General features: G+C 54.0%; 4 protein-coding genes and 1 long non-coding RNA gene across 5 annotated transcripts; 4 read left to right on the top strand and 1 right to left on the bottom strand.

Moving 5' to 3' along the window:
• Window positions 1–226: 226 nt before the first annotated feature.
• Window positions 227–1,007, top strand: HBM (hemoglobin subunit mu). Its single transcript, XM_047097991.1, has 3 exons — window positions 227–342; window positions 503–707; window positions 814–1,007. Exons 1-3 carry the CDS (start codon window positions 251–253, stop codon window positions 940–942), a joined length of 426 nt encoding a protein of 141 aa, XP_046953947.1. The 5' UTR covers window positions 227–250; the 3' UTR covers window positions 943–1,007.
• A 1,603-nt stretch (window positions 1,008–2,610) lies between these two features.
• On the top strand, window positions 2,611–3,437 carry LOC124525494 (hemoglobin subunit alpha). The gene is made up of 3 exons (XM_047097897.1): window positions 2,611–2,745; window positions 2,867–3,071; window positions 3,215–3,437. The coding sequence occupies exons 1-3, from the start codon at window positions 2,651–2,653 to the stop codon at window positions 3,341–3,343; spliced, it is 429 nt and encodes a 142-aa protein (XP_046953853.1). The 5' UTR covers window positions 2,611–2,650; the 3' UTR covers window positions 3,344–3,437.
• Window positions 3,438–7,110: 3,673 nt separating this feature from the next.
• Window positions 7,111–7,926, top strand: LOC124525493 (hemoglobin subunit alpha-like). The gene is made up of 3 exons (XM_047097895.1): window positions 7,111–7,234; window positions 7,356–7,560; window positions 7,704–7,926. Exons 1-3 carry the CDS (start codon window positions 7,140–7,142, stop codon window positions 7,830–7,832), a joined length of 429 nt encoding a protein of 142 aa, XP_046953851.1. The 5' UTR covers window positions 7,111–7,139; the 3' UTR covers window positions 7,833–7,926.
• Window positions 7,927–9,779: 1,853 nt separating this feature from the next.
• LOC124525564 (hemoglobin subunit theta-1-like) lies at window positions 9,780–10,595 on the top strand. The gene is made up of 3 exons (XM_047098027.1): window positions 9,780–9,937; window positions 10,091–10,295; window positions 10,386–10,595. Exons 1-3 carry the CDS (start codon window positions 9,843–9,845, stop codon window positions 10,512–10,514), a joined length of 429 nt encoding a protein of 142 aa, XP_046953983.1. The 5' UTR covers window positions 9,780–9,842; the 3' UTR covers window positions 10,515–10,595.
• A 4,776-nt stretch (window positions 10,596–15,371) lies between these two features.
• LOC124525597 (uncharacterized) lies at window positions 15,372–20,028 on the bottom strand. Its single transcript, XR_006965528.1, has 2 exons — window positions 19,573–20,028; window positions 15,372–16,820 (listed from the first exon to the last, which is right to left on the bottom strand). It is a non-coding gene; the product is annotated as an uncharacterized LOC124525597 (long non-coding RNA).
• Window positions 20,029–20,259: the final 231 nt, after the last annotated feature.

Below are 20,259 nucleotides of genomic sequence, written 5' to 3'. Positions count from 1 at the left end.
AGGGGAAGCTCTCCCGATTTCGCGCAAGTCTGCAGCACACACAGCGGCGTGAGTCGGTGCCGGTAACCCCCGGCCCCGCCCGCCCCAGGCCGTGGTCTCTGCAGCGATCGGGACCTGGGCTGGAGGCATTTCCCCGAGCTGGCCGAGGGTCCCGCAGATAAGGGCGGGTGGGGCGCCTGGAAGGCGTGGGGGCTGCTATAAGGAGGCGGGAGCGGCGGGTGGGGCCGCCAGCGCACGCCCGGCCGGCGCCATGCTCAGCGCCCAAGAGCGCGCCCACGTAGCGCAGGTCTGGGACCTGATCGCCGGCCACGAGGCGGCCTTCGGGGCGGAGCTGTTGCTCAGGTGGGTTGAGGCGGGGTTTCCAGGGTCACAGGGAGGCGGACACAGGGGTTGGGGGCCCGAGTCAGAGGGGCGGGTCGGGCTGGGGTTCCGGGTGTCTGGGAGGTGCCGGCGCCGGAAGGACCCCACGCGGCCACCCTCACTCACCGACCTGCTCCACCAGGCTCTTCACGGTCTATCCCAGCACCAAGATCTACTTCAAGCACCTGGGCGTCTGCCCCGACGAGGCTCAGCTGCTGACCCACGGACAACGCGTGCTCGAGGCGGTGGGCGTGGCCGTGCAACACACCGACCACCTGCGCGCCGCCCTGAGCCCGCTCGCCGACCTGCACGCGCAAGTGCTACGCGTGGACCCCGCCAACTTCCCTGTGAGCCCGCCCCCGCCGCGGTAGAGTTGGCGCCGGCAGCCGGGGTTGGGGTTAAAGGAGAAAGTGGCTGCCGCAGACCCCCTCTCATCCGCCCCTCCTCCCACAGCTGCTGATCCAGTGTTTCCATGTGATGCTGGCCTCCCACCTGCAGGGCGAGTTCACCGTGCAGATGCAGGCGGCGTGGGACAAGTTCTTGACCGAAGTGGCCATGGTGCTGACTGAGAAGTACCGATGAGTCCCCTGCCCCACCGGCTTAGGTCTGTGCGTGTCAATAAACAGGCCTCAAATGGCTGGACCCTGCACGTGTGTGTTCTTTGGGGAGCAGGTGGGCCGAGAAGCTCGGCAAGCTCTGGGTCCCACGCGCAGACTCCTGGAATCTTAGGGCGCCATCACGAGCCCTTGCAGACCAAGAACCAGGGGCCCGGGAGCCGGTCCTTGGATCTCTCCAAACTCTGAAATGAGGGCGGTTGCTGGGCTGAGGGTGCTGGATCTTGGGCAGGGTGTGGACCCCTAAAGGCTTGAACAGAACAATTGCCCTCTTCTGCCGAGGAAATGGGAGGGGCAAAGTGGGTGCCAGGATGACAGGGGTCTTTGGGAGCAGTTCTCACCCAGCTCCAAAGCACGTCTGCACTCACCCACTCCCGTGCTCACTCCTTCATTCTTCCTCCAACCCTCCCACTGGGAGCTGGGAGCCAGAATTCAGAATTCGCAGCTCTTTTGCAGACAAACATGGGCACCAGGCCCAAGGGTCAGGTTTCTGGCCTGAGGTCAAACAGACTTAGAGGCCAGACCTCCTCTGACCCCCGGCGCCTTCTCCCCTCCCCGCGACTCTCAATCTGCAGCAAACCTTGCCCTGGCCAAGTTGGGTCCTTTCTCTGAAGTTCGTGGGGTGGGAGACTGGGGTGGGATGTCCCGATGGCCACGACCAGGCACACACAGCAGGGTTCCGACCCGGTTCACAGGATAAGCTCTGTGACACTGGACATGTCCCTGGGCCGTAGGAGCCTAACGCATCAGTGTAAAAGCAAACGAAGAGCAGACGACCAACAAAAAGCCCTGCCTCGCTGGGTCTTTTGAAATAATTTAAAAGATCATGAGGCAGGCTCAGTGCCTGGCAGGCACTTGGCCATCCAGCCCCACCTATGCCTTTCAGTATCTGCAAGTCTCCCAGCCAAGCCGTTCCTCGCCTGCTCTCCCCACCCCCGCCCGCCAGGGTCAATCTCTCCCCTCAGCAGCAACAGGGCAGGAATCTTAGCTCTCTGCTCAGAACCTTGGTGGACCAGGGAATAAGGCCAGGGACCCTGGAAACTCTCCCGACTCGGAATGAGGAAGGTTCCCCAGATAGCAGTCTTGGCGGGTGCGGGGAGCACTGCACGGAGCCCTGAGCCCCAGTGGCAGTCCACACTCAAGTCCGAAGGGTGCTGGAGCCTAAGCCGAACTACCCACCCCCATCCACGGTCTGCGCCTTCACCTGTTAACCCCGCGCTGCCTAGGAGCGCCGGCCCACCAGTGGCGGCAGGAGGGCTTGGAGGGTGTCAACCCTCATTATCTCCTTCACCTTCACGTTAACACGGACAATCTACAGCCCTTGGTCCTCGGGAAAGTCTGGTGCGAAAGCAGCTCGTTTTACTTTAGAAAATAGCCGTGCTCCCCTTCTCGACCGGCAAACAGCCCAGGTCGGGGCCGAACGTGGGTGCGCGATAGATGGGTGGGGATCCTGTGTAGGCTTCCCAGAATCACGGGGGCCGGATTGGAGAAGGCACCTCTGCCTGCGCGGAACCGGGAGAGGGAGGGCTGCCGCAGGCCCAGCGCACCTCCTGGCCCCGCGCCAGCCAATGAGCGCAGCCCGGGCAGGCGTGCCCCGCACGCCCGGGGCATAAAGGCTCCGCGCCCTCCCGGCCCCGCACCTTCTGGTCCCGACACAGACTCAGAGAGAACCAACCATGGTGCTGTCTGCCGCCGACAAGAGCAACGTCAAGGCCTGCTGGGGTAAGATTGGGTCCCATGCTGGCGACTATGGCGCAGAGGCCCTGGAGAGGTGAGCACCCAACTTGCCCCTGTGGGCACCCGGCACCCGGGGCTCAGCGACCCCTCGCGGTCCTTGTCCTGCGCCGCCCCGCCTGCCTAACCGTGGCTCGCCCACCTCTTCCTCCCGGCAGGACCTTCTGCTGCTTCCCCACCACCAAGACCTACTTCCCCCACTTCGACCTGAGCCACGGCTCCGCCCAGGTCAAGGCCCACGGCCAGAAGGTGGCCGACGCGCTGACGCAGGCCGTGGCCCACATAGACGACCTGCCTAACGCCCTGTCGGCTCTGAGCGACCTGCACGCGTACAAGCTGCGTGTGGACCCTGTCAACTTCAAGGTGAGCACCGGGCTGGGGGACATCTGGGGTGGAGGGCTCGCCGGGCCCTGCTGGCAGGACGGCAGAGAGTCCCCTGGGTTCCGGAAGGTGGAGCGCGGGCAACCGCGTCCCCCGACGCCCCGTGACGTCCCCCCTCCTCGCAGCTCCTGAGCCACTGCCTGCTGGTGACCCTGGCCTGCCACCACCCCGCGGAATTCACCCCCGCCGTCCACGCCTCCCTGGACAAGTTCTTCAGCGCTGTGAGCACCGTGCTGACCTCCAAATACCGTTGAGTGAAGCCGGGGCGATCCTCCTGAGGGCCCGGGGCCTCTTGGGCTCCGGGCACCCGAACTTCCTGATCTTTGAATAAAGTCTGAGTGGGCTGCAGCCTCTGTCCGCCTCTGTCTTCTTTGTCGCTGGCCTTCGTGTCGTGTCGTGGAGGGGGGTGAGGTTGGGGGGTGGGGGAGCGGTGATTCTCCTCCACTGGTACCAGCGACCTCTCTGACTTCGGAGGGAGAGGGCAGGGGAGTAAGGCTGATGCTTCCAGGAATGTGCTGAACCGTGTTCAGGCCTGGGAAGGGCCAGACTTCCAAGGGTCCCTCTCTGGGGTAAGAGGTAGGGGAGTCTTAAGATTGCCACCTTCTTTTGAAGTCTAACACCCATTAAACAGTCTAGATCAAAACCAACCACAAAAACACAGCACTCCTGGTGCACATGCGGGTGCTGGACAGTTTCTTGGAGATTCCCACCTCCTTCCTATCAGAGGGAAGGTGGGCTGGAAAGGGGGTTGCAGCCCCTCCCACCCTTCCTGGGTCACAGTAACCCTCGGGGGACAGCGGGGGTGGGGTAGAGTCGGGGAAGAAGAGTGGGGCAATGAGCTGGGGGAATGGTCAAGGTGCACTTGGGGAAGCCCTTTAGCAGAGCGCCTTGCTCCCTTGGCCTGCAGGTTGTGAGGCACACTAACAGCTCACTGTATGTGCAGCCAGGTGTCCCCCAGCTCATTGCTCCCCCTATTCAAACGCCCAAGGCTCCTGGGGTCTCCCAGAAGTTCTGCCTCGGTGCTGTAAACAATATTTGGAAAGTCCCCTGGCGGCAGTGCTGAAGCCCTGGGCTCAACTTCACACACCCCACCTGGGCTCTGCAACCGTCTTAGGGACCCCACCAGGGCCTCCAGCCCAGTCTGAGCTCAGGGCAGCGCGCAGTCCTGGGTTGTCTCAGGACAGTGACAGAGCCCCTTGCTCCCCACTCTGGACAGTGGGGGTTGCCTCTCCTCCTGCACTGCACACCCTTCCTTCGCCCCAGAGCCCAATTCACTTTTACTTAAATATAGAAAACACTTAAGAAGTAAACTAAGGGGGCACCTGGGTAGCTCAGTAGATTGAGCGTCGAACTCTTTATCTCAGCTCAGGTCTTGATCTCAGTGTCGTGGTTGTGAGTTCAAGCCCCCTGTTGGGCTCTGTGCTGGGCATGGAGCCTACTATAAACAAATAAACTAAAATTCGCCCATGCTTTCACACACAAGCCACGCGCGCGTGCACACCCACACACACCGTTTTTGTGTTATTCAAAGTTGGGAAAGAGAGTCGCTGTGCCCTGTCCCACACCTCTGCAGAAGTAACACAGTTATCAGTTTGGGACTGAGCCCACTGGCTTCTATCCTGTGCTGAGGGGACACAGCTACATCTATGACTACATTCTCCTTTTTGGTTACAAGTATCGTCATACCCTAGATATTTTTCTGCAACCTGCTTTTCTCCTGGAACTGTGTCTCCACTACATCTCTTCCAGCAGTGTATCCAGCTCTTTCTCACGTCACAGATTTATTGGTCACTTCTTCATTTCTTTTTTTTAATGCCTATTTATTTATTTTGAGACAGAGAGTGAGAGAGAAAGAGTGTGTGTGTGTGTGTGTGTGTGTGTGTGTGTGTGTTTGGGTGTGGGTGTGGGTGTGGGTGGAGGAGGGGGAGAGAGAGGGGGAGACAGAGAATCCCAAGCAGGCTCCTTGCCATCAGAGCAAAGCCTGACATGGAGCTTAATCCCATGCAACGTGAGATCATGACCTGAGCTGAAATAAAGAGTTGGTCGCTCAACAAACTGAGCCATCCAGGAGCCCGGTCATTTCTACATTTCTGTTAATTTCCTGTTAATATCCTTTGTCCATTGTTCCCATTAGTCATTTGTTTCTCCCTTTTATATATATGTGGGAGCTCTGCCCATGTTTAGAATGTAAGCCATTAGCTGAGATATGTCCCTCAGTCTTGCCTTAGAAGGACTCAGTGGCAGAGGGATTGGAACAAGATGAAGAAGGGGGGATTGTCCCTGGCCTGGGAGGTGGGTCTTGTATGCCTCTAAGCCCCCAGTGTCTTATCCTTTTTGGGGGGCCAGGAGAGGGCCTCTGTCTCTGAGAGAATCGGGAAAAGCGTGGAGGTAGGAAGGGAAAGTGGACTGAGCTAGGGGGAGGGTCCTGTGTGAACAAAACTAGAGGAACAGACACCAGGAGGTGGAGCAGAAGGGGGAATTGCTGAGACTTGTCCAGAGCTGCTTTCTTCCCAGTCAGTCTGACCATTACTTCCTCCTGGACACACAGGGAAGGTCTTGCGGGAGGGCCCTAGGAGAGGGATGGGGGCAGAGGGTGGTGCCCCCCCACCCGTCCCCAAAGGGAAGTCTTCTTCCCAGGAAAGGACGTAGTGGTGGCCCCTCCCTCCCTTTTCCCCTCGCCAAGCTCTGATGTTCCGCCTCATCGTGCCCATCACACCACCTACTAGCCCAAGGGACTTGTCAGCAGCTGGAGTTCCTGCCCCTTCTTACCACCCCACCGGAAGCTCCTCCCCTGCCCCATGCTGTGGGGTCTGACCAGCCTTATCACCCCCGCATCTCCCACCCCCATTCTGCGGCCACAGAGGCCTTCTGTCCCCTTCCCCTCCACCAAGTGATGGGTAGCTCCCCCTGAACTCTACTCTGCCTATTACTGACTCATCTTCCAGTCTTACTTCCTCAGGGAAGCCCACCATGATCCCCAGACTAACCCTGATGTCCCTGAAAGCCTCATCCACTCTCTCCGTGCTTCCTTGGGTCCTTTAACAAGGTTTTCCACTGTATGTGTACTTGTGTGATGATTTGGTCATGTCCCTAACTAGGCTGGAAACTCAGGTCTTGTCCAGCCATTCGCTTTATTTATCAACTCAACGACTATTTGCCTCATGAGTCTTGTGTCAGGCACAGTTTACAGCACTGGATGTGTCATCGTGACCCAGGACAGCGGGGGAGAGAGACGGTCGTTCACGCAAGGTCTCAGATAGGAGAGGCCTGCCTCTGTGAGTCCCTGACCTGGGGTGCAGCAGCCGCCACCCTGGAGGAAGGAGCTTGAGCCTGGAACTCTCCTACCCAGCCCTGCAAACTCTGCCCCTTGGTATTTGCTCCTTCTGCGATCGGCACTCAGTGGCAGTCGATGGCTATTTGTGTAAAGAAAGGGGGTTGGGAGAACCAAGTCTGAGGGGAGCAGAAGGGCTATTGTTGGGAATTCTCAAGTACATGTGAGGAAGGACCCCCTCGTGTGCACATCTCTTTCCGCCCCGGGCTAGGAGAGGCCTTTCTTTCCACGACTAACCGCCCAGTCTTTCGCTGATTCCGCCCAAGTTAATACACGTCCGGGGAGTGCCAAGCCTAGATCAGGGTAGGTGGCACAAACTGACTACTCCCTTCCGATCCTCAGGAGAGCACAGCCTAGGGATAGGGGCGCTCGGGGACCCTGAAGGGTGTCACTGAGCTCACGTGTTGGAAGAACGGGCATCGAGCCACCTCAGCAAGCCGACCCCCACTAGCTGGGGTCTAGGATACCACTGCCATGGCCGTAAGAGGCGGATGGGAGGAAGACACCCGAACCGTCTACAAAGCCTGGAGCAAAGCCCCACCGCGCCAGGCTGGCGCTGGCCGCTCGCTGGCGCCCCCTGCCGTCCTACCGAGTCGGCCCCGCGCCAGCCAATGAGCGCAGCCCGGGCAGGCGCGCCCCGCGCGCCCGGCGCATAAAGGCTCCGCGCCCGCGCGGCCCCGCACCTTCTGGTCCCGACACAGACTCAGAGAGAACCAACCATGGTGCTGTCTGCCGCCGACAAGAGCAACGTCAAGGCCTTCTGGGGTAAGATTGGGTCCCATGCTGGCGACTATGGCGCAGAGGCCCTGGAGAGGTGAGCACCCAACTTGCCCCTGTGGGCACCCGGCACCCGGGGCTCAGCGACCCCTCGCGGTCCTTGTCCTGCGCCGCCCCGCCTGCCTAACCGTGGCTCGCCCACCTCTTCCTCCCGGCAGGACCTTCTGCTGCTTCCCCACCACCAAGACCTACTTCCACCACTTCGACCTGAGCCCCGGCTCCGCCCAGGTCAAGGCCCACGGCCAGAAGGTGGCCGACGCGCTGACGCAGGCCGTGGCCCACATAGACGACCTGCCTAACGCCCTGTCGGCTCTGAGCGACCTGCACGCGTACAAGCTGCGTGTGGACCCTGTCAACTTCAAGGTGAGCACCGGGCTGGGGGACATCTGGGGTGGAGGGCTCGCCGGGCCCTGCTGGCAGGACGGCAGAGAGTCCCCTGGGTTCCGGAAGGTGGAGCGCGGGCAACCGCGTCCCCCGACGCCCCGTGACGTCCCCCCTCCTCGCAGTTCCTGAGCCACTGCCTGCTGGTGACCCTGGCCTGCCACCACCCCGCGGAATTCACCCCCGCCGTCCACGCCTCCCTGGACAAGTTCTTCAGCGCTGTGAGCACCGTGCTGACCTCCAAATACCGTTGAGTGAAGCCGGGGCGATCCTCCTGAGGGCCCGGGGCCTCTTGGGCTCCGGGCACCCGAACTTCCTGATCTTTGAATAAAGTCTGAGTGGGCTGCAGCCTCTGTCCGCCTCTGTCTTCTTTGTCGCTGGCCTTCGTGTCGTGTCGTGGAGGGGGGTGAGGTTGGGGGGGTGGGGGAGCGGTGATTCTCCTCCACTGGTACCAGGGACCTCTCTGACTCCGAGGGAGGCGACGGAAGGGGAGGGGAGTGGGGCCGGACCTGCTGCCAGTAGGGATTTGCAGGCCACCCCCCATCCCTCTCTCTGGAATGAGTGCCATTTCCTGCGTTTCACTTCAGACCTTTCCATTGGAGCTCGGGTTTGCTCGAACGATGAACTGATTTTCCATCTTTACGTTTTATGGCACACACTTGGGCTGAGAGCTGGTGGGCCTCCAGCCTGGACATCTGAGCTCTCCGTGGCTCTTCCTGAATTGGGCGGTGGGGAAGACCAGAAGTTACGCTCCTCAGAGTCCCCCGCAGTGCGCCCACACCTGTCAAGCGCTTACAAAGCACACATGCAATCCCGACGACACTGTGGCAGGCAAACAGTGCAATGGCAGTTGGCAGGCAATTTCCTGGAGGCATCTCTTTCACTGGTGTCACTTCCAGGACGTTCACTCTGCAGATGACGACGGCCTGGGGCACCATGGATCCAGAGGCCTGGTTTTGGGCCCAGCTCAGCAGTTACTTCAATCCCCAGAGGCTGGCACTCCTGAGGCCCACCGACTCCCCCTGGCAGGGCAGCAAAGAGAAAAGCCAGGGCCTGGGAGCCTGCACTCTCACACTCTTCCCCCCCTCACGGCAAGCCGCTAGTGCTCAGGGGTCTGGTCCTGGCAGCCATCCAGGCCTGAGCCCCCAACTAACAGCAGTGTCCTTTCTTCCCTGTCTAAGAGCCATCCTTGGAAAATGATACGGCAGGTTTGTGCTACTTTTAACAGAGCTGGTGGCACAGTGTGAGCTCCCTGTAAGAGGCAGTCTCCTTCTTTTATTATTAGGGAAAAACGAGGGCCTGGGCTAAAGGTGGAAACAACCCAAATGTCCATAAGGGGATGAACGGAGGAATCAAGTGTAGTCTATCCATACAGTGGAACATTATTCAGCCATTAAGAGCTATGGAGCACTGACACAGGCTACAACGTGAGCGAAAACATGCTAAATGAAAGAAGCCAGACACAAAAGAATATATAGTGTGTGATTCCACATAGAGGAAATATCCAGAATAGGCAAATCCATAGAGACAGAGAGCAGACTGGTGGTTGCCGGGGACTGAGGGGAAGGGTTGTGGAGCGACTGCTAATGGACACAAAGTTTCCATTTCGGATGATGAAGTTCAAGAACTAGATAGTTGTGGTTGCACAACATTGTGTGAATGTGGTTAAAGACACTGAATTGTACACTTTAAAATGGCTACTACGGTAAATTTGTTATATGTTATAAATTATGTTATATGAATTTTCCAAAGAAAATTTTTTTAATGCGTAGAGTGGCGCCTGGCAGGTATCATCGCTGAGATACAGTGGAGGAACTTAATAAATGTTTACTACCCTGAAAGGAACATATGCCATGAGCTTGACAGTTGTTACCTGCTTAATTCTCACAGCAACCTTGGGAAGAGGACATTTTTATGTTCCTTTTTTACAATCAGTGCGAAAATAGACTCAGAGAGATGTCATAATGGGCTGGGGAGGAAGGGAGGGAGAATAAAATTCAGTGTCCCCTGATGATAATAATAACACATATTTAGTTTCCATATAATAAACAGTACAAAAATGGGGCCGCGGGGTTCATGGCAATAGGGCAGGTCCCAGACTCTGGGACCCCTCAGCACCGGGGCCGGGACCCCTCAGGACTATTCTACGAGCAGAAGCGGGGCGCGGCCGCGGCGTGGCGCCCCCTGGAGGCCGCGGGGACGCACCAATCGCGTCCGTGCGGCCATCCGGCGCGGAGCGCTCGCCGCTCAACGCCGGATCCGCGATGGTGCTGTCCGCCGCGGAGAGGGCGGCAGTGCGCGCGCTGTGGACGAAGCTGGGGAGCAACGTTGGGGTCTACGCGACCGAGGCCCTGGAGAGGTGCGGGCGAACAGGTCCCGGCGCCCCTCCGGCTCCCCGCCTTGGCGCCTGCCCCGCGGATGCCGTCCCCCGCCGCTCCTGGTGCCCTTCCTCCCCAAGCCTCCCCCCCACCCTCGCCCTCGGATCGCACCTCACTAGCCATTCCTCCCGCAGGACCTTCCTGGCCTTCCCGACCACCAAGACCTACTTCCCCCACTTCGACCTGACCCCCGGCTCCGCCCAGGTCAAGGCCCACGGCCAGAAGGTGGCCGACGCGCTGACGCGGGCCGTGGCCCACCTGGACGACCTGCCTACCGCCCTGTGGGCTCTGAGCGACCTGCACGTGCGCCAGCTGCGTGTGGACCCCGTCAACTTCAAGGTGAGCACCGGGCCAGCGCTGGGTCAGCGGTCGCCGAGAAAGGGGGTGGAGAAGGACGGCCCCGGGCGGGACGACTGCCTCTCTCCGCAGCTCCTGGGCCACTGCCTGCTGGTGACCCTCGCCCGGCACTACCCTGGAGACTTCAGCCCGGCCATGCACGCCTCGCTGGAAAAGTTTCTGAGCCACGTGATCTCGGCGCTGGCCATCAGCTACGGCTAAACTCGGAGAGGGGCGCCCGCCGCCCAGCCGCCCCTCCCGCGAGTTCCAGAGTTTGAGTAAAGTCCCCGCAAGAAAGCTTCAGCCTGCATGCTCGTGTTCTCTCTGGGGGCGTGCGCGGGTCTGCGGAGTGGGGGGGGTCTCGGAGACGCCGGAGTCGCACCCCACCGTCGTTAGACCCGGGCGCCCTGGGCGATCGAGGGGTGGTTTAGGTCAACCCCACCCTCAGCGGGCGAGGCCCGGACTCCTTCCAGGTGCAGGCGAGCGGGCCCGGACCCGCCGCGTGGCCCCTGACCCAACCAGGACCGCGGCCCGTCCCGGCCTCTGGGAACGTGAGGGAGCGGCGCCCCCTGCCGGCAGAACCTGCGCAGATCCCGACCCGTGTGCTGCTGGAGGGGCCTGGGGGCCTGGGGGGCCCCGGCAGGAAAGCCCCTCCTCCAGACTCTGGACCTGGTGGGAGGAGGCGGGTCCTGCCCCAGCACCGGTGAACTGCCCATTTGTGTCCGTCCCTATTTTCCTGCTGTGGTATCGGTCATCAGATTAGCCCACAGAAGCCTTCCTCTGGAGATCTGTAGACGACTTTTAGTTCATCTTATGCACTGAAATTACTTGCCCATTTTTTCCGTCTTTATCTGGGGGGTGGAGGGGAGAGCGGGATACTTCTTCCAGACACACTCAGCTCCTCCTTCAGGGCTGGGGGCCTTGTCAGTGCTCCAACACGGACTGCTCTGAGCAGGCATTTCCAACCTGGAACAGAGGCCACAGTTTCACTTCAGCTAACTACAGATACTGGACAAATGGTTTCAATGGGTTTTTTTTGTTTTTCTTTTTGTTTTAACGCTCTATACCCAGGGGCGCCTGGGTGTCTCAGTTGGTTGAGCCACCGACTTCGGCTCAGGTCATGATCTCACAGTTCCTGAGTTCCAGCCCCGCGTCGGGCTCTGTGCTGATAGCTCGGAGCCTGGAGCCTGCTTAAGATTGTGTCTCCCCCTCTCTCTGCCCCTCCCATGCTCATGCTCTGCCTCTGTCTCTCAATAACAAATAAACATTAAAAAAATAAAAAATAATAAAAAATAAAGCTCTATATCCAATGTGGGGTTTCAACTTACAACCCTGAGATCAAGTGTCATATGCTCTATTGACTGAACCAGTCAGACATCCAGATTAGATAGTCCTAAAAGCATCAAAGAGCAAAGAAGAGGATAAGGAACCTTCTGGCCAGAAACCAAGTAAAGGCGAGGACTCAGAGAGGGAGAGGTTATCACAGCACCTAAACTACTTGGGTCCTGAGGTATTTGCCAAAACTAGCAACATTGGGCTAGAATTTTCTTCATAGGTAAAAAAGGGGGCAGTATAAGGTGATGTGCTCCATAGGTGACTCTTCCCCATAAAGCTCGGGCCCCAAAAGGCTACGCCTACTGGAGAATTCTCTCCTTTCCCCAAAAAGGGGGCCTAAAAAAAAATACCTTGGTGGTAAGCAGAAAAGGGAACATCTTTTCCTGATAAATCGAAATCTGATGTTGACACTCCATGGCTCTGCAGCCCAAGTTTGTATCACCTGAATGGTCCCCCAAAATCTCAGGCTATGGATCTCATTTAAAAGGATCCTGGACTCCCTCATAGGCACCTGGCAGTAGGAAGTAAGTCCTTCCTAGATAAAGGCACTTTACTATAGGCCACAAAGGGCAGGGCACCTGGGTGGCTCCGTTGGTTAAGCATCTAACTTGGGCTCCGGTCATGTTCTCACGGTTCGCGGGTTCAAGCCCCGGATTGGGCTCTGTGCTAATAGCTTGGAGCCTGGAGCCTACTTCAGATTTCTGTGTCTCCCTCTATCCCAGCCCCTCCTTGGCTCACACTCTCTCTCTCTCAAAAGTAAACATAAAAAACATTAAAAAAAAAAAACCAAAATCCCGGGGTGCCTAGGTGGCTCAGTTGGTTGAGAGTCTGACTCTTGATTTTGGTTCAGGTCATGATCCCACCATTGTGGAATGGAGCCCTGCATCAGCCTCCATGCTGAGTGTGGAGCCTGCTTGGGATTCACTCTCTCTCCTCCCCCCACCCCCCCGGTCCATGTTCTCTCTAAAATAAAATTTTATTATTTTGAAAAGTTTATTTTTGAGAGAGAGAGAGAGAGTGCATGAGGGGGGGGGGGAGGGGCAGAGATTGGGAGACAGAGCACCTGAATGGGGCTCTTACTCTGACAGTAGAGAGCCCGATGTGGGGGCTCAAACTCATGAACCACAAGATCATGACATGAGCCAAAGTTGGCCACTTAACCAACTGAGCCACCCAGGAGCCCCTAAAATAAATTTTTAAAAATTTAAACATTAAATAAATGTTCAATGGCTAAGTTTAACAGATAAAGCATAGTCACAGAGAGAAATAGTGAACTTAAAAACAGATCTGAATTAAATTCTCCGGATCCCGCCTCACCCTATCCTGACTCTATTAAAGGATGCACTTCAGGCAGAAGGACAGTGAGCCTGGGGAGAAGCCTGAGATGTAAGAAGGAATGAATAACAAACAACGTGCTAACACAAACACTGATTGTATATAAAATCACATGAGATTAGAAAGGAAAAAAAAAACCCTACAGACATAAAACACCAGATATTAATAACTAAGTCAGAATTGAGTCATGACTCAATGGCAGTTAAGTGCTCTTAAGTCCTTATGTCATCTGGGAGGGAAACATGTTATTAACTTTAGATTTTGCTAGTTGTATTACTTTCCTAGTGCTGGCTAACAAACTTAGTGACTTAAAAGAACACAAATTTGGGGCGCCTGGGTCACTCAGTCGGTTAAGTGTCCAACTTTTTTTTTTTTAAGTCTTTTTATTTGTTTATTTTGAGATACAGAGAGAGTGCATATGGGGAAGGGGCAGAGAGAGGAGAGAGAATCCCAAGCAGGCTCCGCACTGACAGTGCAGAGCCCGATGTGGGGCTCAAACCCACAAACCATGAGCTCATGACCTGAGCCAAAGTTGGACGCTTAACCGACTGAGCCACCCAGGTACCCCAAGTGTCCAACTCTTGATTTCAGCTCAGGCCATGATGTCACAGTTCCTGAGTTCGAGCTCTACACCCAGCTCCGTGCTGACAGGAGCCTGCTTGGGATTCTGCCTCTGCCCCTTTCTCCTCCTCCCCTGCCTGTGCTCTCTTCCTCTCAAAAATAAACAACGGGGCGCCTGGGTGGCTCAGTCGGTTAGACGTCCGACTTCAGCCCAGGTCACCATCTCGCGGTCCGTGAGTTCGAGCCCCGCGTCGGGCTCTGGGCTGATGGCTTTCCGATTCTGTGTCTCCCTCTCTCTCTGCCCCTCCCCCGTTCATGCTCTGTCTCTGTCTCAAAAATAAATAAATGTTAAAAACAAATTTAAAAAAAATAATAAAAATAAACAAACATTAAAACAACAACACAAATCCATTCTCGTATTACAGTTTGGGAGGGCAGAAGTCCAAACTCAGTCTCGCTATGCTGAAGTCAATATGTCAGACGGATTGTGCTCCTCCTTCTGGAAGCTCTGGGGGGAAATCCATTTCCTTGCTTTTCCAGCTCCTAGAATTGCATTCCTTGGTTCTGGGCCTCTTCCTCCATCCGTAAAGCTAGGAGTATCTTGCTTTCTTCTGTAGTCACATATCCCCTTGCCTGCCTCTAATAAGGACCCATGTGATCACAGTAGGCCTCTCTGGATAATCCAAAATAATTTCTCCATCTCAAAAATTTAAAATTTTTTTCATGTTTACTTCTGAGAGAGAAAGAGAGAGAAAATGAGATGGGGCAGGGGCAGAGAGAGAGGGAGACACAGAATCCAAAGCAGGCTCCAGGCTCCCAGTTGTCAGAAGAGCCCAACGTACGGCTCGAACCCATGAACCGTGAGATCATGACCTGAGCCAAAGTCAGACGTTTAGCCGATTGAGCCACCCAGGTGCCCCTCCCCATCTCAAAATTCTTAATCACACCTTCCAAAGCCTTTTGCCATATAAAGCCACATTCACAGGTTCCGGGGATTAGGACCTGGATATCTTTGGTGGCTATTATTCAGCTAGCATACCACAATACACTAAGCACGTACGTTGTCAATTCTGGAGCAACCATGAAATAGAAATGGAATGTCTGACTTCCAAAGTAACGGAGAGAAAAAAGTAGGAAGTTAAAATACTCTAAAACAGGGGCACCTGGATGGCTCAGTTAAGGTCCAATTCTTGGTTTCAGCTCAGGTCACGATCTCAGTTTATGGAATCAAGTCCCATGTTGGGCTTTTTGCTGACAGCACAGAGCCTGCTTGGGATTTTCTCTCTCCCTCTCTCTCTGCCCCTCTCTCGCTCACACACACACACACACACTCTAAAAATAAATTTTAAAAATAAAAAAATAAAACACTGAAGCACATGGGTGACTCAATTGGTTAAGCGTCTGACTTCAGCTCAGGTCACAATCTCAGAGTCCTTGAGTTCTAATCCCGTGTCGGGGTCTGCGCTGGGGCCTGCTTCGGATTCTGTGTCTCTGCCCCTCCCCTGCTTTTGTTCTCTCTCTTTCAAAAATAAGTAAGTAAACATTTGTTTAAAAATTAATAAAATAATTAAAAACTATTCTAAAACAATCCCCTCAAAAAGGGGCAAAAATGGAAATAGAATGGGCATGGCAAGGGGAAAGCTCAAAATAAGATGGTTTTAACAAGACCAAATACGTTAACTATACTGACCATAAGTGACTTCATTGATCCCGGCAAAGGATAAAGACTGGACACATGGACAAAGACAAAAAGCACAGACTCAAAAAGTGTCAGTGAGAAAAGCACCTCAGGATCCCCACCTCCTGGTGTTCATACCCTTCTGTAGTCTCTCCACCTCCTTCTGAATGTGGGTTTTGCTGTTTTTAATATCAACAATAAATAAAACAAAGTTAACCTTTAAACCACTTTAGGGCATACAATTCGGTGGCATTTAGCACATTCATACTGTGCAACCAACACCACTATCTAGTTACAAACCTTTTCATCGCCCCAGAAGCCCTGTGCCCCAGGTCACTCCCATTCCTCTCCCAGAACTTCTGAAGATCATCTGTCTACTGTCTGTACGGAACTGACGCTAGATAGTTCATATATGTGATCTTTTGTCTCTGGCTTCGTTTTCACTTAACATAATGTTCTCAAGGCTCATCCATGCTATAGTATGCATCAGAATTTCAGTCATCTTTATGGCTGAATAATATTTCATTGCATGAAGAGACCACATTTTGTTCGTATATAATGCTGCAAAAAACACTGGAGTGCAGAAAGCTCTTCAAATCAGTGTTTTCACTTCCCCTGGATAAACACACACTAGTGGAATTATTGGATCACATGGTATTTAATTTTTGGAGGAACCTCCATACCGTTTTCTATATTTTGTCTTCTGTCTATCCATCCAGCTGCTGATGGATATTTGGTTGTTTTCACCCTCTGGCTATTGTGAAAAATGCAGCTATAAACGTGTGTGCACAAGTATCGGAGTTCTTGCTTTCAGTTCTCTTGGGTGTGTATCTAGGAATGTAGTCGTTGGGTTACAGAATTCTAACGCGTTGAGGAACTCATTGCCGGACTCTTCTGCACAGTAGCTGACCTATTCTCTGTTCCACCAGCAGTATTTAGGGTTCCAGTTCCTCCACATCTTCACCAGCAATTATATTTTCTTTCTTCCTTTCCCCCTTTTTTTCTTTTTTGAACTGTGGCAATGCTAGTGGATGCTACGGCTTGCTTTTAACCCACAAAATTCTGAAAGGGGACTGGGTGTCGCTTCCATGGTTAATAACGCCTCTCTTGCTTGGAGACGGTCTTCCTTGCTGGCTTGAAGCAGCAAGCTGCCATGCTGTGGCTGCCCCATGGAGTGGACCTCTTGTTGACGCCCAGAAGGTAGCTAAATGCTGCCAGCAACCATGTGAGTGGGGACCCTTCTCCAGAACAGCCCCAGAGGAGACCCCTCGATTGCAGCCTGTGAGGGAGAACTTGGTTGACCTGTGTCTTGACTCCTGGTCTTCGGAGACCAATGAAATAACGAATGTGTCAAAGACTGCCACATGTCGGGAGGCTGTGACCTCTGGGAAGACAGAGGGGCCGCGAAGGAAAGACGGGGGTTTCCCAGGAGCTGAGACACCGTTCCATTTCCTGACCCAGGTGGACATGCAGAGCTTGCTTCTTATTCTCTAAACTCTTCCGTGCCCTCTTCTGTAGGGAGAGAGGCTGGGCCCAGCCAGTAGCTGACTCGTCTGGAGTCCCAGGCACACTGGACCTTCAGAGCTCCAAAGAAGGTTCCGGCAGCCTCAGAAAAAGGCCTAGGAATATGTAATACTGCATTGTGTATTAGTACATAATTACATACACAGTATTCCACATACAGTAAGCATACTGTATTATATATTACATAATATACAGTATTATAGTTATATTTATATATAATTGCATCATATATTTACATGCATCTATTACAAATAGATATACTTCACCGTATTATAGGTTATGTAATTACATATACAATATTATGTATAATGCTATCCTGTATTGTTCCATAATTACATGCATAGTATTACATATATAATACTGCACTGTATTATATGTTACCTAATTATATATATACACAGTATTCCATATATAGTAATTACATATGGCATTTTATACAGAACACTTCACTGTATTACATATCATTACATTACATATACAGTATTATATATAATACTGCACTGTATTATACTACATAATTATATACAGTATTATGCAAATAACACACTATATTATTACCTAATTATATATACCAAATTATATATACAGTAACATGGCACCATATTACATATTATTAGTTACATATACAGCATTATATATACAATACTTCACCTTATTACATAGTTACATTATTACATATACAATAACACCATAGTGTATATTTGAAAGCTGCTCAGAGTACAGCTTAGCGGTCCTCACCACCAGAAAACAATTTGTGAAGACATGTTAAGCAGACTTCCCGTGGTGACCATTTTGCAACATATATGTGTGTTGTTGAAATTAACAGAACACCATTTATCAATTATATCTCCATAAAAACAAAAAGAAGGTGTCTGGGTCCAGTGGTGGGGGCAGTCTTCTTCACGAGCTCTCACCACTGCTCCTCCCCTGGCAGTGACCCCTGCACAACTGCCTTGGGAGGGTAGCCCCAGCCCACAGGCTCAGCTGTATTAGCCCCAGGGAGGGAAAAGAGTGAAGGGCAGGAACAAAGGGCCAGAAAGCGCTAGAGAGCTTCAGGTGCTCAGGAAATCCGGTGACCCCCAGGGTCTCCCCTCAGCCTTCCCTGTGGATCTGTGTTATGCAGGGAGCACTGGCACTCCTGTGAGGACGGTCAGTCCTCCTGCATGGGCTGGGTCAGGGACCATGGCCACCCACCAGACCTTGTGCCCATCCATTAAGTAGCCATCAGCTTTGTCAGCAGTGATATAACATGCAGGGCGACGTGGCACCACATAGCCTCATGCGCCAGAGGATGCCCAGGGCATGTGCGGGAAGTAGGGGAGGGACTGTCTGGGGTGCTGGCATTCGGACTGTGCAGTGAACAGAGGATTTAATTGTGTCATCAACTGAGGACATGACTCCTCAACCCCCCTTTCCTAAGGTCCAAGTATTACCTATGGCGTGTGCCCTGATGCCAAGAGCTGGGGGCCCCTCTTTGAGTCGGCATCTCACTTCACATCCCAGAGAGGCCATTCAGGGTTTGAAGCTGGTGCCACTCCTGGCCCCCAACACCCTGCTGCCCCCATTCCAGTTTATGGTACGGTGCGGACCATCTTGCAAAACACTACACTCAGTAAAAGAAGCTAGTCACAGGTCACTTACCGTGCTTTCACTTACAGAAAACGTTCACAACAGGTAAATCGACAGACACAGCAAGTAGAGGAGCGACGGTCTAGGGCTGGGTCAGAGAGAGTGACTGCCTACTGGTAACTAGGTCTCCTTTTGGGGTGATGAAAATGTTCTGCAACTACATAGTGCTAGACAGCATAACATTGGGAATAGATTATAAACCACTTTCAAGCGGTCAAAATGTTGAATTTTATGTTAACAAAAAAAAAAAAAAAAAAAAATCGACCTACAAAATAATGAAAATACATTCTTTCTGGGGTCCCTCCCCAGAAAATCGAAGCGGGGAGGCAGGGTAGCAACCTGTTTTAAGGTACCTGTTAAAGTCTAAGAACCACTCAACTGTCCCAATCTTACCAGAGCGTAACCATATGCGGATCCCAGCCCTCACTGTGGCCACCATCCCATTTCTAGGTTAAGGGTCCCTTCCAAGGCAGTCTGGTGCACAGCCCCTCTCCCCCTTACTCCAATCACAGATGGGTACCACCTTGCCCAGGGAGCTCTCCCAGCTCCCAGGCCCAGCCAAGTGCACCTCATTACCCTGAGGGAGGATCTCTACATATCCACAGAATGCAGTGAGAGCCCAGGACCTGCCAGTGAACCCTGGGGTGGGTGCTCCCCAAGGCTGGGCCCTGCTGTGGATCCTACGGGCTCCCATGCAGGGAACAAGGCCAACAGATTCTCTCCAACCCTCCCCTCATCAGATGGCAGCCCTCGACCTGGCTAGAGACCCCCATTTTGAGTTTGGAAGGTAGCCCCAGACCTCTACGCAGTAAGAAAGTGCCACACAACCCACACTAGGTACTGGTCACTCTGTCCTCCGCCAATCAACAGGACTCTGTGTGTAGCGGGGAAATCCTCAAGGAACAGCAACTGGGAGGGGCTGAGGGCACCACACAGCCCTGGGGTGGTCCCAAGGAACATGGATTCCACTATGACCCTGGGGTCCTGGAGGCCCTGCACCTGCTGGCCTGGCCCACCCAAATCTCCTCAGGGACTGCAACTACCCCCTGACCTGCATCCCTGCTTCTCCATAAACATTTCCCACATTTTTGTATTCTTAGCAAGGACTCAAGGTGGGGTGGTGAACTCTGGTCCCAGCCACTTCATGATTTATGGGTGACTTTCTCTAGGCACCCTCCACATCCCCCCGACCAGGAGCTCACCTCTGTTGAAACCCACCTGGGATGAGCTGTGGAGCTCTGGGAGTGTCGTGCGTGGCCTCCATCAATATCACCTCCTCCTCTCCACCCACCTGGAACACAGGACGGTGTGTCCGCTGCACTGCTGCACACGGGAGCTTGGCGAACCCTTGAAAGCCATGAGGCTCAGGGGCCTGGGGTGCACCAGAGGCAGTGGGCGCCTCCAGTAACGAGGTTGGAGAGTCAAGCATAAGAGCTCCAGACTCCTTGCTCCGCTGCAGACTGAGCGCCCACACGTGAAGGGAGCAGCTGCAGCCTTGACCTCAGCCTCATGCTCGTGGCTAAGATCTCACTAAGTCCAGGGATGCCCTTTCAAAACCACCCCTCCATGGATGGTGACACACTCAATACCACTCAAATGCACACTTCAAAATGGTTGAAATGGGGCACCTGGGTGGCTCAGTCGGTTAGGCATCCGACTTCGGCTCAGGTCATGATCTCGCCATTCCTGAGTTCGAGCCCCATGACAGGCTCTGTGCTGACAGCTTGGAGCCTGAAGCCTGCTTCGGATTCTGTGTCTCCCTCTCTCTGCCCTCACCCCTCTCGTACTCTCTCGCAAAAGTAAACAAACAAACCAACAAAAAAGGCTGAAATGGTAAATTGTGTGTATTTTACTACTGTTCTACAGTTTTGTTTCTCTTTTGTTTTCTAAAGCCTAACCCTCCAG

The sequence above is a fragment of the Lynx rufus genome, unplaced genomic scaffold, assembly GCF_022079265.1.
Source record: "Lynx rufus isolate CCGP_SWC_20201006 ecotype Redwood Valley unplaced genomic scaffold, mLynRuf1.p SCAF_43, whole genome shotgun sequence".
Taxonomy (NCBI): Eukaryota; Metazoa; Chordata; class Mammalia; order Carnivora; family Felidae; genus Lynx; species Lynx rufus.
Note: the sequence above shows the minus strand (reverse complement) of the source record. Positions and strands in the feature narration are given on the sequence as shown.

Coding starts and splice junctions, on each gene's coding strand:
- HBM (XM_047097991.1), top strand. CDS start 251: ATGCTCAGCGCCCAAGAGCGCGCCCACGTAGCGCAGGTCTGGGACCTG. Junction 343..502: donor GGGGCGGAGCTGTTGCTCAG/GTGGGTTGAGGC, acceptor CTGCTCCACCAG/GCTCTTCACGGTCTATCCCA. Junction 708..813: donor TGGACCCCGCCAACTTCCCT/GTGAGCCCGCCC, acceptor CTCCTCCCACAG/CTGCTGATCCAGTGTTTCCA.
- LOC124525494 (XM_047097897.1), top strand. CDS start 2,651: ATGGTGCTGTCTGCCGCCGACAAGAGCAACGTCAAGGCCTGCTGGGGT. Junction 2,746..2,866: donor GGCGCAGAGGCCCTGGAGAG/GTGAGCACCCAA, acceptor TCCTCCCGGCAG/GACCTTCTGCTGCTTCCCCA. Junction 3,072..3,214: donor TGGACCCTGTCAACTTCAAG/GTGAGCACCGGG, acceptor CCCTCCTCGCAG/CTCCTGAGCCACTGCCTGCT.
- LOC124525493 (XM_047097895.1), top strand. CDS start 7,140: ATGGTGCTGTCTGCCGCCGACAAGAGCAACGTCAAGGCCTTCTGGGGT. Junction 7,235..7,355: donor GGCGCAGAGGCCCTGGAGAG/GTGAGCACCCAA, acceptor TCCTCCCGGCAG/GACCTTCTGCTGCTTCCCCA. Junction 7,561..7,703: donor TGGACCCTGTCAACTTCAAG/GTGAGCACCGGG, acceptor CCCTCCTCGCAG/TTCCTGAGCCACTGCCTGCT.
- LOC124525564 (XM_047098027.1), top strand. CDS start 9,843: ATGGTGCTGTCCGCCGCGGAGAGGGCGGCAGTGCGCGCGCTGTGGACG. Junction 9,938..10,090: donor GCGACCGAGGCCCTGGAGAG/GTGCGGGCGAAC, acceptor TTCCTCCCGCAG/GACCTTCCTGGCCTTCCCGA. Junction 10,296..10,385: donor TGGACCCCGTCAACTTCAAG/GTGAGCACCGGG, acceptor CTCTCTCCGCAG/CTCCTGGGCCACTGCCTGCT.